Source organism: Osmia lignaria, chromosome 13 (assembly GCF_051020975.1).
Source record: "Osmia lignaria lignaria isolate PbOS001 chromosome 13, iyOsmLign1, whole genome shotgun sequence".
NCBI lineage: Eukaryota > Metazoa > Arthropoda > Insecta > Hymenoptera > Megachilidae > Osmia > Osmia lignaria.
Window position 1 is genome coordinate 4,511,878 of NC_135044.1, and position 19,215 is coordinate 4,531,092.

General features: G+C 35.7%; 2 protein-coding genes across 6 annotated transcripts in view; one reads left to right on the top strand and one right to left on the bottom strand.

Moving 5' to 3' along the window:
* The window catches only part of Dh31-R (Diuretic hormone 31 Receptor), a 63,922-nt gene that overhangs the window by 22,985 nt on the left and 21,722 nt on the right, over nucleotides 1–19,215 (top strand). For 3 of the 5 annotated variants that reach the window (XM_034319907.2, XM_034319906.2, XM_034319909.2), the window contains 2 exons: nucleotides 998–1,115; nucleotides 19,048–19,158. In XM_034319907.2, coding sequence (XP_034175798.1) covers nucleotides 998–1,115; nucleotides 19,048–19,158 — 229 coding nt within the window. Of the gene's footprint in view, nucleotides 1–997; nucleotides 1,116–12,077; nucleotides 12,221–15,940; nucleotides 16,243–19,047; nucleotides 19,159–19,215 lie in introns of those variants that run through there. The other 2 variants (XM_034319910.2, XM_034319908.2) reach the window with 2 other exon arrangements.
* On the bottom strand, nucleotides 1,414–13,502 carry LOC117602195 (uncharacterized). Its single transcript, XM_076691932.1, has 10 exons — nucleotides 12,967–13,502; nucleotides 9,116–9,535; nucleotides 8,814–9,045; nucleotides 8,478–8,703; nucleotides 8,075–8,348; nucleotides 5,266–5,682; nucleotides 3,485–3,901; nucleotides 2,757–2,988; nucleotides 2,447–2,675; nucleotides 1,414–1,901 (listed from the first exon to the last, which is right to left on the bottom strand). Exons 1-10 carry the CDS (start codon nucleotides 13,366–13,368, stop codon nucleotides 1,604–1,606), a joined length of 3,147 nt encoding a protein of 1,048 aa, XP_076548047.1. The 5' UTR covers nucleotides 13,369–13,502; the 3' UTR covers nucleotides 1,414–1,603.

Here is a 19,215-nt window from a genome sequence, read left to right on the forward strand (position 1 = left end):
CGTTGAGTGACGAACAGGTGAATCAACATGGAAAGTATAGCACTTGGACAGAAGTTACGTGTTATGTTCAATCGTGTTAAATATGAACAGTATTCTTGATTTTCCACCATTCAATATATATCAAATTTAATTTTTGTCTTATCTAAGTGAAAGAATTGTCATTCTTCAAAGAATAAAAGAGACTTGATTTTTGTACCTGACAAAGGTATTCCTGAAATGGTGTTGAAATAACTAGGTCAGCGAAACACCTGTTGTTCCTCGAATTTCCTACCATCTTGTTCACCCTGACCTCTGGGTGCTGGCTGACGAGGTCAGCACCCAGGGGTTGTGAACTCGTTCCGTTCTGCTTATGAATGAGTTAGATTAGGAAGAGAGAAAACAATAGGAAACGAAAGGAAAGGAAAAAAGGTTCCGTTTTTGAAAGATACTTGTATTAATTAAAGAATAGAAATTTGAAATGTAAATGATCCGTAGAGACACAAGCGAGAATTACCACTGAATAGATCACGTATAATTCATTTACGTCTCGGTTTTATGAAAGGTTGAAGAGCACACGGAAGACAAAGTGCAAGGTTTCGAATGAGCGAATGCTATTAATCAACTAGGTACGACACTTTAAACTAATAGCATGGAAGATCATTTCCTCTTCTTTTTGCAGTAATTTTCTTCATTTTTTATCAGGAATATTGATCGAGAAACTTGAACAACACCTGATGTTAATTTCGATCAAGAAGCGCGGATATCTTTTTTGCTTCAGCTTCACTATTAAAATTATTTCTTTTATTTATAATTGTGTGTTGAAATTATAATAGAGTTAGGATAAAGAATTTGATGGTTTCATAAGACAAAGGAATGATTTATTGATGTATTCCATCTCATTAATAAACAGAAATTGCGTTCAGCTGAATTTAACTTCATAACTTTAAAGTTATATGAAATAGCAGGGTGTATTTTGTGAGGCGACCAGTAATAACTGTTCAAGTTTTCATTGTTGCAGATGCCTGGAAATACGACAGCCGGTAGCACCCTATTGGACGACGAACTTCGTCGCATTTTACTGGAAAGGGAGCAGGATTGCTTGCAGTTACAGGCTACCAATTCGACCCCGCTACCGGGTAAGTTTTTAACATTTTTAATCCATACAAATCTAACGAAAAGTTTACTAACATTAATTCTTTTTTTCTTCATTTTTCTATCATTTTTTTTATATTCGTTTCTCAACATTTGCATTAGATTTTACTTAGTCTCTGTTCTTAATTAGTAATTAATCTCTAAATAATCTAAGAAATTCTTAAATATATTCTTTTCCGAAAATTCTTATTACGTGACGGCAAAACATTACGACTTCATAAAGTAAAACGTGCGGGAAGGAAAATGTAAAAGTTGAAAAAATAAAAGAGTGTAAAAACAATGGAAATTCTCTTTTATTAAGAAAGTTTATTGAACAAAGTTGTCTTCGTACAAAAGTGTAACAACGATGAAGAATGTTTCGCTAAATTCAAGACGCAGAATGCACTTGCAACCCATTCTGCACTTTCCCTTATTTTAATTTTGATCGTTTCAAATAATAAAAGTCTATAGTAAAAACCCCATCAATTAGGGTTTATTTATTTTTCTTCGAGTTCGAGGATTTTCCACCTTTCTTGTGGCAATACGTATGTCCTAGTAGACAATTCTTCAATTTTCGTATCAAAACGAACGCCACGTAAAGTATTAATGCAACACAGGCAAGGATGAAACCATAAACGTCCAAAAGGTTTCGTTGCCACCAATTAAGATGAAGCATGGGTGATTGCAAAATGTTCCCGTGTCGTCCGACGTATTCGACCCAGAAAATCGCGGTATCTACAGCGCTCATCGGTCTGTCTTTGAATAGCTGCGATAGTTTCTTCATGTTTGTTCTGAAAAAAAAAAGAAAAGAGTAAGATTTGCAACTGTAAGTAGAACGACGTTGACGAAACCAGGCTTGATGGTAGAACGATCACAGAAAGGAAACGAAACAATGAGAAAATATGAAATACAATTTATATAGGAGAATTGAAAATAGTTAAAATGTAGGGTTTGCTTTTCGTGAGTCTGGAATAGTGTGATCGAAATAAGAAAATAGGAGCACAGTGTATGGAAAAGAAAGGGATGTGCACCAGAGCGGGAAAATGAAGTAGAAACAGATGGAGGGAATTTGGAAAACTGGAAGTTACGAGAAGTCGATTCCACTCGGAAGTTTGCGAATTTCGCAAGCTCCGCGTTCCACACCTTTTCAAGTTTTCGATTTCATGAACTCTACGAACTTTGATGGGACTTTGTGTCATGTAAAGTTTCATTTATGTCGTTTCAACTGTCTAGCAAAACTGTCTATAGAAATTCTAACGAATTAACGTGAAATTTTCGAGCATCATTCTCCTATCAGAAACGAATACTAATTTGGAAATCTTTAGTGTCCGCTTACCGATATGTATCGTTATACAAAATCGTGTTGATCGCATCGCTCAACGTTTCCTCGTTGACGTTCTCTATCGAATTAAGAGTGACGCCGATATGTTTCTTAGCTGCAATTTGTAAATTATTATATTGATCGCCGAAAAGTGGAATTCCGATCACGGGAACTCCAAAGTAGATGGCTTCTTGTGTTCCTAACAGACCGCCATGAGTGAGGAACGCTTTCGTGTTCTTGTGCTCTGAAAGGAAAAACAAGAGAATTTCATTTTTACAACCCTTTTACACCAAATGATTATTAAAAAACTTCTTTAATAACTCACTGAGAATGGGCACTTGAGGGAACCAAGACTTAATCATCACGTTCTTTGGTAGTCCCGGAAGTAGGTCCTCTTTTTTCGCAACCTTCATTAGCACACGAACTGGCGCAAGTTTTTCGAAAACTTTGTAGAATGTTCGCAGCAACGAGTCTGGGAATGTCTCGATCCTCACCATCGATCCGAATGTGAAAAATATGCACCCGTGGGTGCTTTCGTCCAACCATTTTTGTAGATCCTGTCGAATCATAAACAATTGTCTTTAGAAACGCAATTGTAATCGTTCGGAATACGACAGCTTGATTTTTCTAAATATTATCTTTCCAATATCGAGCGTTTTAAATTAATTACAAATTCCATTCAATAAATCAGTAACATCTTCAAGACTGCTCTTCACACTCGATGCACTTCGATGCATTTTTCTGATCATTTAATCGATATTTCAAGATTCAAATACTTTCGAATCCAAAGGGAATTCTCCCCTAGGATCAGAATTTCCCTCAAGGAGCAATTTATCTTGGAAGCCGTCAGAATTTCAAGAATAACCGACGGAATGCTTCTCAATTATCCAGGGATTTTCTGTTACTCGAGATTCTTCGCCGTTGAATAATATAACAACTTCCCTTTAAATTCCCTTATCGTTGGGTAATAAATGTTTTAACCTTTTCGATTCGATGGGCTATTCGAAATTTGTTATTTTACATTATCAAACGATTGTTGACTAAAATACTTACCGATGGTAAAGGTGTCGAGTCGTTTTTAACATGCACACCACCAATTTCGATGAGGGACGGAATCTTTGGGCTGATTCCGTTCAGACTGTGATGGGAATTTATCAACATAATAGCTATGTCACCGTACAGCTCCGAGATTGTGGCATTCAGGCCGAAATATTTCTTCAGATACACTTCCTGCTCGCTCAGGTAGTAGTTCAGTTGGAACGAGACCATGTTCGTTTGGAAGGTATTCATCAGCCTCTCCCAGAAGGTCATCCGTTGATCGTAGGATGAGAATAAGGACGGCATATAAGCGGGATTATGCGGAGTTCCTATGATGTCGCTGAACCACTCTTGGAAATTTGCAGTCATCATAGCGACCATGGGAACGTTTAGGTGACGACCAAATGCCAGGTAACACGGCATCATAAATACCTAAAAGGAACATTAAAAATTACTTCATTTCTACTTTATTTTAAATCTTCATTTAGATACAAATTTATAATAAAATTCGCAATGAAAATCGTACAGTATACATTTATGCAGATTTTCGATTGATTCAATTCCAGATATTCGTTCAAATTAAAATGAGTTGCATAAATCTTTTGTTGATGTTCTTAATCTTAAATGACTGGTTGTCAGTTTCATTGAATGATGAATGGGTATGAATAAGAAATATTTGGAACAGAGGGAAGAATTGAGGGAAAAGATGAAAGGATGAAAAATATTTTTTCGAATAGGGAGAAAATTATTCAGTCCTGAGATTCGAAATCGGATCTTTCGTTTGCCGAATGACTGCCTAAACCATTAAGCCATTCAGAATGTCGGCAAATATTCTTTCCCTAAATTTTTCGAGATATAAATAGCCGTCCTTTACAAACCCGACCCTTTTACCAAAAAGAAGAAAATGGAATGCATTTTTACTGTTTACGTTAGTCTTCTGTTAATTTTTCCATTTACACCGTAGAGTACAATTCGTGCCAAGGTTTTACTTATTAATGGACGGTCTAGTTGAATTATTACGATTAAACTTCGTTTCACCTATAGAAGCTGTTTCATGGAATTCTTCAATAAATTGAAGAGCAATGAAAGGAAATACTGAAGATTCTTCTCACGAATAAAATCGGATTTTTTCGTTAAAAAAAGAAAAGAAAAAAAGATAGAAGCTATTTAAAATTCTTTAAAAACAGGTTTACCAGATATTATCTAAAAATAAATATCGAAAATAAATTCACATTCATATAAAATTTTGCGGTGTCATTACGAGAAGATTGAATAACAGAGATATTCCTAATTAATACGTCACAACTGATCATTATCGATAAAATAAGTATATAGCGTCTATCATTCTTTAAAGTGTGAAGATTACAATTTTGCTTACTAATCCTCATTCATTATATATGTCATCTCATTAAAGATTAATAATAGATCATTTTGTTGTTTGTCTTTTTAAATACTTCCAATTTGAACGTTTCATTCGGTACTTTACAAAATTATTATAATATCGATACTAAGAACTTTTGTTCATTTCATTCGGTTATTACATTATAATAAATTTGATATACCGGTCACGGGTGACCCTCGCGGTATTCAACGCGTTATAAATATTAATTATCGGTAAGATAGCAAGTAACGCAGAAGAGTAACAAAACTGGAGAATAAATATGTAATTATAGAATGCCATAGTAGATATATCAATTTTCATTACGTCATATAACGTACTAACCATAAGTAGAAACGAAGTATCTCAATTACATGACTCAAGTAATTACACAGCTGTGCGTATATGCAAAACTCACCTCAACAATAACAAGATCATACGGTGGATCTTTAGGAGGATTATCGATCAGTTCCTTTAACGTTGGTAACTCCATCAATTGACAAATCTTATGACCAGCTATATCAGTGAGAAATTTGAAGTCCTGTATGTTTATCTGCGAAATGTTGCTTGGTTTCATATAGTTAACCATTGTTTGTATGCTTCCTTCCAAAGATATATCTCTGTAATTTGGTGGTGGATCCTTTATGGGGAAGTGGGTGACGGCATCTACCTTGTGACCTCGTTTAGCCAAACTGGTTAGCACTGACTCGGCCATAATCCAATGGCTTCTTCCATTCAGCGGAAATACGGCGAGAATTCTCAGCGAGTTTGTAAACTGACTGCATATCAGTATCGTTGATAGAATCGTTAGAAGTAGCTTCATTGCGACGATGAAAATTTAATGTTGTTTACACGTGTAATTCGATCGACACTCAGGTTATCAATTTAGCTGCTCGAGACCTGTTGGTTTGTCAGTAATATGTTCACTGTAATTCACTCTGACAATGACATTGATCATTACTCTCGTTGGACAAGAACTGATTGCGAGTCCGTGACTGATTCTGAGCCGATCTCACTGCTGCCGTTCAATATTTATCACGAGCGTGCCTGTACACGATTAGATAACCAAGTGTTAATGATGAAATAGTTGAATTTGAATTTGATTTTAATTATCTTGAAATTTTGTCGAATTTTGAGCCACCGAATTTTTCCAATCCTTGGGTCTTAGAAGTATTCTCAAATTGTCATAGTTTTGGTATATTTTATTATAAAAATTTTGATTCTTGGGATTTTTAAAAGTTTTTGCTGTTGAAATTTCTGAAGTTTTGGAATTCTTAAAAATTTTGAAATCCTGGAATTTCGTAGTCTTAAAAGTTTTGAAACTTCTTTCGATTTTCGAATTCTTAGGAAGATTATTTATCTTTATCTCCGGAATGATGATGGATAGAAAACACTTTAGTATTTTATGATGCAGCACTTTTTCAAGTGTTTTTCATCTTTATCGTAGTCGAAGAAGATAATAGTAATCGCGCGTGCGTAAGAATTATTTTTAAACGTAATGGAGCTCTTTCCACTAAATTTACTAATTATTACGTGTACGGAGAATTTGAATAGTGATTGTGAGAAGACAATTTAAATATTTACCATGGGTAATATTTACTTGTCCTCGAACAAACCCCACATCACTAACAGAACACTCTCAATGTTACGCCGATGAAAGACAACTGGGAACTAGTTGGTGAACCTGCTCGGCAGGCTGTTCGAGCTGGTTAGATTTATTTGTGCCGTAGTGGAAATGTTCAAATTAGCCTCTGATGCAATAGTTTTTTTCTAACGGGCATTCCAGGGACAATTTCGCGCGCAAATCAGTAATTAGCAAAATATTTAATGTGAAAAAATTAAATAAGAAAAATTGAGTTCAAAATAAATGAACTAAGAAAGATGAGATAATTAGTATCTATAAATGATAAAATATGCCGATGAAATATTTATTATCAATAATGTCAGTGATGATAAATAAAAATCAAATTCGTATTTTATCCAAAAGTGAGAATGCAAGTCGTTGTCCCATTTCGATCGATATCGAAACCTTATAAATTCTCTTTTTTGTTTCCCACCTGGGCATTGATGATCTCGTAAGATGGAGAGAGATTTTCGTTCAGACCTATTCGTTCCGATTTCATCCTGTTGAGAAGTCTTTTTCTCCGGTTTCTAGCTACGTTTTCCTGTCCTAGATTTTACCCGACAGCTCGAAATGCTGATTGATGGATCGACACGAACACGATCGCGATCGCAACGAACGATTTCCACTGGAAATCTGAGATTTCATCGTACGAGAGCATCAATTTAAAACGAGATCCGCGCTTTTGCACGGTGAAACATGTTGCGATAATTCAACCTCGCGGATGTCCTTTCAGTGGTTTCCGTATTGTTCCATTGATATGATTTTCCTTCCTCCATTATCGTTCGTAACTGTCTCACGTTATGCGGATAACAAATTATTTTTAACCGAGTATTTCGGTCGATTTCAATTTCCTATCCGCTCTTCAACAATAAAAGGAGGAAAATAAAAATAGACGAACTTTGGTATCTGACTGGAACAAACGATTCTTTTACGTGTCTATCTTAAATATAAACTGTCATAAATATAATTAAATAGTCCTACTTGTTTATTCGAATGACGGAAATGTATGTGAGTTTCCAACAGAAAACTTTGATATCTATTGTCATTAATTTTAAATGTTCTTCCACGATAATATATATAACACTATTTGCATGTGTTAAAAAAAAAGAAAAAGAGTATGTACAATACTTTTTAATAATTTCATTTATTTGCAGATTCTAAACTTGGCATCTTTTATTCGTATTAATAAAAATATTCCTTACGTGCTTTGTGTAATAACAATTTGTTCGATACAAAAGTCTGTTATTTAATAATACACCGTTATACGTACGTCTCGCAGGTCTGGGTCACTATTAACCCATCCACAGCTGTTGGAAGGTTAACGTGACCTCATAAATAAAAATTGAGTGGTGATAAATCTAGTGCGCAAAGTGGTCAAAGTGTTTGCCATTTTAAAAGATTCTTTCACTATACTAAAGTGCAGTGATGTTCTCTATACATTTATAATTTCTAGAGAATACTCTTATCTTGATTTTTGTTTTCATACAAAATCTGAATTTTTACACGATATCCTGTATAATTATATACTGTTCGCACCGATACAAGAAATCTCGTGAAAATCATCAGAAGTCAATTGAAATCAATTAACAAAATTAGTTTAAGAAACTTTCTTCTTGTGTGACACGCTGTCATTCGAATTTACAAGGTGAAATATGAATCTTAATACGACTATCGATATATACAATGAGATTAACGCTGTAATTAGCAGGAAAGCGTAAATGTCTAATAATTCCACTTGCCACCATGTCAAATTCATCGCTGGTGATCTTAGCGCATCAGCACCGTGTTTTATGATGTATTCGACCCAATAAACCGCAGTCTCCGAGGCATTCATGGGCCTGTCTAGAAATTTGACTGACAGTTTCTTTACTGCTTCCCTGTAAAATGTTATTACATTTTTTATCAGAAGATAAATGATTATTCAGTCGAGTTGTTAAAGTGAAGATGTTCGAAACATGTGTCGAAGGATCGATTTAAAAGTAATCTAAAGTAGAGGGACAATTTACCGGTACTTGGGGTCGTTTAAAATTGCGTTCAAAGCTTCATCCATTTTCTCCTCGGTTAAAGTGTCCAGATTTAATCCTATCGTGATGTTCTTCTGGGTACCGACGTCGATGTTGATAAATTGATCGGCAAACAATGGTATACCAATCATGGGGACACCGTAGTGAATAGCCTCTTGAGTTCCCATCAAGCCACCGTGAGTGATGAATGCTCTTACATTAGGGTGTTCTAATAAAAACAGTCATTATGCAGCGAAATTAATATTTCAACTAATATTTTTCTCTCATCCTTTTCACAAAATAATTTGTCTAATTTTTACCAAAAAAGAAAAAACTTACTCAGAACTTTGACCTGTGGTATCCACGATAAAGTGTGAACGTTTCCCGGCAAACCAGGGGGAAGTTCATCCGACTTAGCTATTTTCATTAGAACTCGAACAGGTGCTATCTTTCCCAGAGAATTGTAGAATATTTGGAGGTATTTGGCTGGAAAGGATTCGATTTTCACCATCGAACCGAACGAAAAGTAGATAAATCCATTCTTGCTATCGTTCATCCATTTCTCCAAACTCTGAAAAACAAAATCGACGTTTTAACGATTGTTATCGAAGTCTTAATTAGATGAGAGATAAAATAATTACAGCTGGTAATTCCACTCCTTCCTCTTGGACGTGAAGTCCTCCAACTTCCACCAACGCGGGTGTCGTTGGTACGATCCCGTTCAAAGACATGTGAGAATTCACCAAAATCATCGAGATCTTCTTCTCAATTTCCCTAATGTCCGGTAGGTCTGGACTTATGTATTTCCTTATAATCTCCGTTTGTACGTTCGAAGCATATCGAAATATCCATTTGTTGTATGAAGTGTGTAAAACGTTGTACAATCTCTGCCAGAAATTCATGTTCTCCACGAAGGATAGTAAAATATTCGGTTGATATGCCAGATTCTCTGGATTCGCGATGTATTCGTTGGCCCATGGATAAAGTGCCGAAGAACTAGCTCCTATTACTGGTACATTTAAAACGTGACCCACAGCGGCAAAACAGTTCGCTCCGAAAATCTGAAAAAATTCAGGTGAAATTAAGGAGAGTTTAAGTCAACATTTCGCTGGTTTCGAATTGGTTTAAACATGGTGCTCCATCGTTAATAAATTGCTGAAACGTTTAATTTTTTTCGTGAAAAATCGAGGTGGTCTTCGCTTTTCATAAGGTTAATAATACTCGGTAATAAAGCTGAGTAATATTATTTAAGTAGTACCTCCAGCTACCTAGTAATGACACTTGGCTATTAAATAATGATATCGCGTAATAATACTTGACCGCTGTTTTCGTCATTTTCTATATATTAATTCGAGGATTATGCAACTGTTATTCAGGTTTAAAAGGAGCAGGAAGATTAAAGATCATAGTGGTATAATAGGAGGCAAAGTGCCATTTCACGCCGACGGAGTTTTAATCACGTTGCTCCCTCAGCAATTTCAACGAAAATTTCACCGATAAAGTTTTATCGGGCAATGACAAAGCACGAAGCATTATCGTTTCTTTCAAGTAGTCGCGTGCTGTATCTGAGCTCCAACTTAGAAATTATTTTCACAGATTAGTCACAATGACTGCGATTGTATGATGCCGATTCCTGGAAAAGAATTCAGGCTTATAAAATGGCAATTATTTAGCAACATCTTCTAAAAATATTCCGCGACTTGCTGGGATGGTGATCCGATGAAACAATAACCCTATGTTAAATAATTAAATAATTAATTAAGGGACGAGATTCTGGACAACGGAAGAATTCGGCATTTTTGCAATCTTTCAAATCTAAGATTCTATTATATAATACATTCCTAAAGCTAATTTGCTCGATTATCAAACTTTAATACTCATTTCGAGTGGCTATTATCGGAGCTTATCTATTGTACCTAGTATTAATCACTCTAAAAATAAGGATTTTTTAAATCACAGTTTTTTGATTTTTAGATTAAATATCAAAGAATAGATAAATATATTCTTAAACTGGAATATCAAACATAAGAGGTTGCTTTTAAACAAATGCTCTTCCACTCGATGCACTCGGAAAATATCTCATATCAACTTGTTTTCGATAACTACGACGTCGTTTGTTACAAAATATCGTAAACGGGTGGTGGAGGCTAATAAACTTGGAAACGAACGTCTCCAGCATATTGGCGAGTAATAAAATAGTCCAGAGGGGGTTGTGGACGAGTTATTGCTCATAGGACCAAATCGAACCGAGATGTGGCGTAATAGTTTGCGTAGGTCTTGATCTGTCCCCCTAACCAGAGAACATCATTGATTTTAAACAGTGATGTACAACAGAAATTTGTTAAACAACCCGAGCAATATTTCATTGCCAGATATGGAGGGAGATACTCATAAATTATGAAAAGAAAATAGATTTCTTCGTTTTAAATTGGAGCTTAGCCGAGGATATACCATAGAAATACTATCTCAATTTATTCTCGAGCCTTACGTTCTACGTAAATTGCATTGGTTCTTTCATTTTCCTGGATATTTTATCTTCAAACCCTCACCGTAAACAGGCTTCACACGAGCGATGCAAAGAGTTTTAGCAAAGTGTCTCTAGAGGACATCCATTAGAAACCTTTATTGCTACGTTTTACGAGTTCATCGTTTAACTGTTAACGCTATTAAACTCTTCGTTCGTCAATGAACTTTCTTAAACGTTCATTCCATTCAGATAGATTAACTTTCGTTGTCAAACTAGCGACGGTATTGAAATTCTACCAAAGAGACTCTCAGAAGAGATATTATAAAAAAGCAGCATACCTCTGTGAGAACCACGTCGTAAGGATGATCTTTGGGCAGATTCTTCAAAAACTTTTGTATATCTTCGTTACCTAAATATTCGCAGATCGTGTTGCCTAACATCGTGGCTATAGCACTTGCAAGATCTGAATTTAACATGGTAGTCATTTCGGCGTAGGTCATATTATTCCTGAATGTTCTAGTCGTAGGTATGGTAACAATGTCTCTGTAGTTTGGATACGGTTTTTTCAAAGGAAACGGCCCGATCACGTCTACTTGGTGACCCTTTCTAGCCAAAGCCTTCATCAGATGTTCGAACATAACGAAATGGCTGGTCCCATAGAATGGAAATAAGGCGAGTATCCTGTATCCCTGGCAAAGAGACAGTATTGCGCAGAGGAGGAGAATCGAACACAGCTTCATCGTTGGATCCACTTCGATGCACTTATTAGAAAATCGATATTTTTTAACGCGTAATTATCGAAAAGTTTAACCTTCCCACTTGCTGCTTTGTGAAAATGTCACGTTGCGATTGCAATTATACGAAGCGTTCATCCAATTTATATCCACCGTAAAATTTTTTATCGTTGAATACTAATTACTATTCTAAACGTCATAATCACTGATAGAAGTAATCGACTGTTAGAATTTTAAATTTGTGGTACCGACCGTTAATTACCACCACTACGTTCGACGTTGTTAATTCACTTAGTATTCGCAAAATGCAACAATCAGAACATCTTCGACGGAATGTATCGGGCAATAAAGTAGCGTTGTCAACTGAGATAGGTTGTTTAATGGCACTTTAGTAGTACCACTTGTTCTCGTTAACAGAGAGGGAATAATAAATGCACGATAGATTACGAGCAAGTTTTTCGATATCAACACCACAAGACATTCGTACAAGAGTGAAGTTTTGAACCAGTGCCACGAAACGCTTCGGGATATACTAACTAACTGAGGTTCGTAATAACTATATCATCATAGATAAATCTGACCTTCCGATAATCGTTGTGTCAGTAGCGGTCAGCTACGATATTTCAAGATTTTCCCAACCATCCTGATATCGCTAAACGATAAGAGAAATTGCTGCGCGGATTTCTATGATTATCTAACGACGAGGATTGGATTATCTTCCTCGTTCGCTAGTCGATCGTCGTCGAACGAACAGAAGAATAGTAAACGTTCTGGTTGAAACACCGAGATGACACTGTCGATCGGATATAATTCAGGGAGGAACACGGAGATTACTTGCGATTTCATGAGCCTATTGTTTCCGTTTCGACGTTTAAATCACGTGAAAAGATGTTTTATTAATATCAACCCGATGTTTCGCGATAAGTTTCGTCAAGTTTTGCGCAATGTAATTGCGTAAGATTTGAAGTTATGCCATACGATCGTACAGTGACTTGTTACGTTGTTTGATGACAATGCATAACGATTACGCTTATGAATGTGTAACAGTTTTTAATTTTAAATATCGTTTCATGAATAAACTAATTTTTCACGACAAAGTAATTTATCAGTAGGTACACCGTTTTTAATAAGTTGAAGAAATTAGAATTATGATAATACTCTTTTACCGATAAGAAGAGTATAGATTAATTTTAGTTTGTAACAAAAATATCCGGCGCCGAATATCCCGTATTTGAAACAAATATTAATTCATGCCCCGTATTCTTAACTATAAAAAAATAGAATAATATACCTCGATGAGGACGACGTCGTAAGGAGGATTGTTGGGTGGATTTTTCAAAAGTTGCTGCATCTCTTCGTTACCAAAATATTCGCATAGAGGGTTCCCCATTTCATAGGGCGTAGCATAGCCTGCCTGTACTTTCGAGAACAGCAACATTCTATCGAAGCTCATGTTATTTACCAAGTTCGCTGACACGGATAAATTGATTATATTCGTGTAATTTGGGTAGGATTTCTTCAAAGGAAACGTGCTGATCACGTCTACCTGATGACCTTTTCTAGCCAAAGCCTTCATCAGCTGTTCGTACATAACGAAATGACTGCTCCCGTGGAATGGGAACAATCCCAAGATTCTGTACCCGTAACAAGTAGACAGAACAGTCCAAACAAGAATCATCGAAAACAGCTTCATGGTTGAATACACTTTAGCAAAATTCTATTGCAATTCGCGATACACTTCAAGGTAGAAACGAACAAAGCACGAATGAATTTGTTGAAATTACGAAGGAGATTCGCAGAGCCATGGAGATGGTACCAAATACCCTGACGAACTGAGCTCGATGGTGCCTTAGAATAGCACAGATAAATTCGACCTTTTGATGATTAAGGAGACACTTGCGAAACAGCGAGATTTTTTAGTCCAACGATGGACGATAAGAGAAGCGTTTGAGTATTCGTTTCGTCAACTTTGTTTCGTGAAATCTTTTATAAGTACAATATACCGAGCATGGTAGACTTGCCTTGGTAATTGGCAAAAGAAGTTTAAGACCGTACCTGTACAATAACCACGTCGTACGGTGGATTCTTTGGTGGATCCTTCAACAACCTCTGTATCTGTTGGTCACCTAAAAATTCACAGATGGGATTCCCTAGCATCGTAGATACAATATAACCAGGCGATTTACTTATAAGTACGCCCACACCTTCGAAGGTGAGATTATTCAATAATTGTTCCCGCACACGTAGTTTGACTATGTCCGTATAATTTGGATACGGTTTCTTCAAGGGAAACCTACTGAGCACATCCACTTGGTGACCCTTTCTAGCCAAAGCCTTCATCAAATGTTCGAACATAACGAAATGGCTGGACCCATGATATGGAAATAAGCCGAGTATCCTGTATCCCTGGCAAAGAGACAGTATTGCGCAGAGGAGAAGAATCGAACACAGCTTCATCGTTGAATCCAATTCGATGCACTTATTAGAAAATCGATATTTTTTAACGCGTATTATTGAAAAGTTTACCCTTGCCACTTGCTGCTTTGTGAAAGTGTCACGTTGCGATCACAAATATATGAAGAGTCCACCCATTTTATGTCCACCGTAAAATTTTTTATCGTTGAATACTAATTACTATTCTAAACGTCGTAATCACTGATAGGAGTAATCGGCTGTTAGAATTTCAAATTTGTGATTCTGACCATTAATTACCACCACTACGTTCGACTTTGTTGATTCACTTAGCATTCGCAAAATGCAACAATTAGAACGTCTTCGACAAAACGTATCGGGCAATAAAGACACGTTGTCAACAGACAAGGAGGCTTATGAATGTGTAACAATTTTTAATTTTAAATATCACCGAGCATTAAATATTACCTCTACAATAACCACGTCGTATGGTGGATTCTTGGGTGGATTCTTCAACAACCTCTGTATCTGTTGGCCACCTAAAAATTCGCAGATGGGATTTCCTAGCAACGTGGTTACGATATAAGCAGCCGGTTCACTTGTAAATGCGCCCACACCTTCGAAGGTGAGATTATTCAATAATTGTTCCCGCACAGGTAGTTTGACTATGTCCGTATAATTTGGATACGGTTTCTTCAAGGGAAACCTACTGAGCACATCCACTTGGTGACCCTTTCTAGCCAAAGCCTTCAACAATTGTTCGAACATAACGAAATGGCTGGACCCATTATATGGAAATAAGCCGAGTATCCTGTATCCCTGGCAAAGAGACAGTATTGCGCAAAGGAGGAGAATCGAACACAGCTTCATCGTTGGATCCACTTCGATGCACTTATTAGAAAATCGATATTTTTTAACGCGTATTATTGAAAAGTTTACCCTTGCCACTTGCTGCTTTGTGAAAGTGTCACGTTGCGATCACAAATATATGTAGTGTTCACCCATTTTATGTCCACCGTAAAATTTTTTATTGTTGAATACTAATTACTATTCTAAACGTCATAATCACTGATAGGAGTAATCGGCTGTTAGAATTTCAAATTTGTGATTCTGACCATTAATTACCACCACTACGTTCGACTTTGTTGATTCACTTAGCATTCGCAAAATGCAACAATTAGAACGTCTTCGACAAAACGTATCGGGCAATAAAGTCACGTGGTCAACAGACAAGGAGGCTTATGAATGTGTAACAATTTTTAATTTTAAATATCACCGAGCATTAAATATTACCTCTACAATAACCACGTCGTATGATGGATTCTTGGGTGGATTCTTCAACAACCTCTGTATCTGTTGGTCACCTAAAAATTCACAGATGGGATTCCCTAGCAACGTGGTTACGATATAAGCAGCCGGTTCACTTGTAAATGCGCCCACACCTTCGAAGGTGAGATTATTCAATAATTGTTCCGACACAGGTAACTTGACTATGTCCGTATAATTTGGATACGGTTTCTTCAAAGGGAACGTACTGAGCACATCCACTTGGTGACCCTTTCTAGCCAAAGCCTTCATCAAATGTTCGAACATTACGAAGTGACTTGCTCCATGGAACGGGAACAGACCCAGTATCCTGTACCCATCACAGATAGACGGTATCGTCCAAATAAAAATTATCAAACAAAACTTCATGATGGACGTTCCGTTTAGAAAGATCAAATACTACAGTTGATACTGAATCGTACGTGCTTCTATAGGGGCACTTGCAGAGATTACTTGCGAATTTTATTGTTTCTCTTTTAGCGTTTAAATCGCGTGAAAAGAACGTTTATAATTATCGGTACTGACGTTTCGTGGTAGATTTCAGCAAGGTCGGTAGGATATAATTATACGAGAACTGAACTTGCGTTGTTTTAATGGACAATGACCTCGTACGTTTGATACCGATAGAGGAGGTTTTATAAGCTCGGTCTGAAACGTACGAAATAGACGCGTGACTCGTGTATTAACTTAATTTAGGTCGTTAAACTTTTAATCTAACTATTTATGTTAGATGTACCGTAACAAACAGGCAATATCGAAATGAGAATGATCGAAAACGTTATTTGCATGAACGAGTCATGGACGCTTCAAATTATGCTGACAAACTTAGGTACGTCATTTTTAAAACATTGCAAATATATTCGACCTTACAATGTTGCAATATTGTAGATAGATATTCAAATTTTGGGAAGAAAATATTTTTGAAAAATAAAAAGGAACATATCTCATCGTTTACCATTGAAAATTATATTCTCCAATTTTTGAAACATACAAAATGTTTGGTATTCGAGTAATATCAAGTTTGAAATCCGAACGCAGTTTGAGAGATAGAGAGGCAGGTAATATTACAACAAGAATTGGTGCACCATTTGGAAATAGAACACCAACCTAATCCAACACTCTGTGTTGGTATGAGATTACATAGATCAGTTTGACATCATTTTCGAATGGAAATTCAATAGATAATATTTTACATTTTCCTATTGTACGTGGCTGCTCGCAAATAGAATGTAATTTCAGTTTTCATGTCTAATCTCAAACTAATGGAATTATATAAAAAATAAAGGAAAGTATAAAGTACATTATTGTGTAGTCTCAAATGCAGTTAACAAGTTTATCTTCAACTAAGAAAATAATACTTTAGATAGGAATTATCACAGTAATTAAAGATATCGACTTGAAATATAACATCTTATCACCCTCTGCCATCGCGTGTGCTCCTTGAAGCAGTGTAAACTTGCTGATTTAGAATTTTGTCATCCTCTTTATTTCGAGGATAGGAAATTTGAACGAAGAAGATAAAGGAATTTCGTCGCAAGATTCCATGCGTTCAAGGTTGGAATTTCCTTCGTCGAAAGAACGATCCATTCAACATCCTGTAACTTTCATGAAAGTCATTCTTTCGCCTGATCGTTCAGTTGGAATCATTTGAAAAGTTGAAGCTATTACTCGAAGCTTCCTGTTATAGATGGGGTTCGCGGTGAGAACGTTTGAACGGAGCAATAAACTCTAGGGGTGACTTGAAACTTTCTTAATTCGCGATCCTGATAAATGTTTATGTAATTTTAAATACGATTCAGCCCTGTAGCTGTTCGAGTATACGATACTTAAACAAACTTCCTCGTAGTTCGTTAATCAAACTGGAAGTGTCCTTATCTTTTAGTCGTTGTAGACTTTCTTCATTAATCGTGCTCTTTCTAACGAATTCATTTTCTTCTACCGTAGATGAAACTTTCTCGTTCTTTTTCTAAGAGCAAACTAGGGTTTTGTCTAAAGTGACAATGGCACAGCTTTTTTTATTTAAAGAGTTTTAAGTTTGTTTTTTCTTTTTATTAATGGTCTTTGGAATTGTTATTTTAAAATTGGATAAAAATCTAAGAGCTTCTTCTTCATTATATCTTCGCGTTAATTAAATTATTTTCATAATCGTTCAATTTAATTTCTTTTTTACTAAAACCCTTGAACTACTTTTCTGAACGTTTCTCAACACAGCTTTCGATAAATTAATAAATAAACGAGTAAGAGAGCGCAGGTAATTAAGAAAGCAAAAACGTCGATCAACTTCAGTTTTCTACCAGAGTAAATCCACTGTTGGCAATTGCAAGGAATCTGGGTCATTTCCGATCACGTATTCGATCCAGTGAATTGTTGTTGATTTTAAAATAATCGCGGCGCTTCTTCGTGTCATTGGTATTAATTATCATCTAAAAATCAGTAATTGTGCAGAGAACCGTAAAGAAGATACCGAAGTATAGTCGATAATCTCTTGTTGAGTAGAAAGAGTAACGTAAAAATGTGCTGAAAGTGTTAAACTTATTCTTTAATTACATCGAACAATTAAACTGACCCTTTAATTAAAAGACGACGACAAAATCAGGAAAAAAGTAGAGAAAAGAGATTAACATCGTTCCAATATAATTTCCTCGTCTATCTTTTCCTGAAAGCATGGCTCGTTACCTTTTCAAATTAATCCTAATTAATCTTGATTCCTCGTTTCTCAGCCGCAATAAATCCTGTTCGCTCAGATAGTTTATCCACTAATTTAATTTTGATCCAACCCAACGAAATAACGATACTCGGCAGATGCGAAACTTATATCGCAATTGTTTGACAATTTTTTATCCGTGAGTTGTTCTTTTCTTTTATTCCGCAAATTTTTATGATGTAAAAGTTACCGTAAAGATTTGCAAAAGCAGATAAAATATAATTTATGTTCTTTATTTCCTTGTTTTGTATTTAATATTTATGAATAACGTGACGTAGATATATAAACATTTTATTCGTTGCGTTTATTGAAAAAATGCTCATCATAAATAATAAACAGTTTATGCCATGATATTAAATATATTATTTCCTTTTTCGTTCCAAGGTTTGTGTAAAATTAAATTTTATCACTCTGTTTATTTCTCTTGGCTTTTTTAAATAATTCCATGTACGTATTTTTAAAATCCTTAGTTTCGTTTTTCATTAGTCTTTTCAATTCATTTAGCGAGCCGACAATTATTATCGCAGTCAGGTAGCTCAAATTAAGACAAATTTCCGAAACGCGATTTGGAAGTATTTCATTTCACTACAAAGGAATCTAGGTACCGTTTTTAATTAACCGTTTTAATTAGACACGTAGAATTTCATTGTGAAGCAAAAGGAAGTACGAAACATTTGATACACGTAATTTGTATCATCAAATGAAGACAAGAATTGTTCGTTATAAAAGTTCAGAATACGTTTGTAAGCTCGAAACAGAATCTGACTTCTTTTTATAATGCTATTTTTAAAATACCTTTTTAATTAATGAGAACATTCTCAGCTGATGTTGAATATTCTGCTTTGTTTAACATTTTGATATCGGTATTCCTCATTAATAGGACCTAAAAAAGATTTTATCCTCTAATGAATTTTTCTTTTTTTTTTTCAGAGCCATATTGTCGCATTACTTTTGATGGATGGTCCTGTTGGCCAAATACGCCAGCTGGAACGACAGTCTATGCTCCATGTCCGAATTTCATCACCGGTTTCGACGCCTCACGTGAGTACTTTTCATATTTTCTAAAATAAATTTAAAGAAATACCATTATTAAGGGTT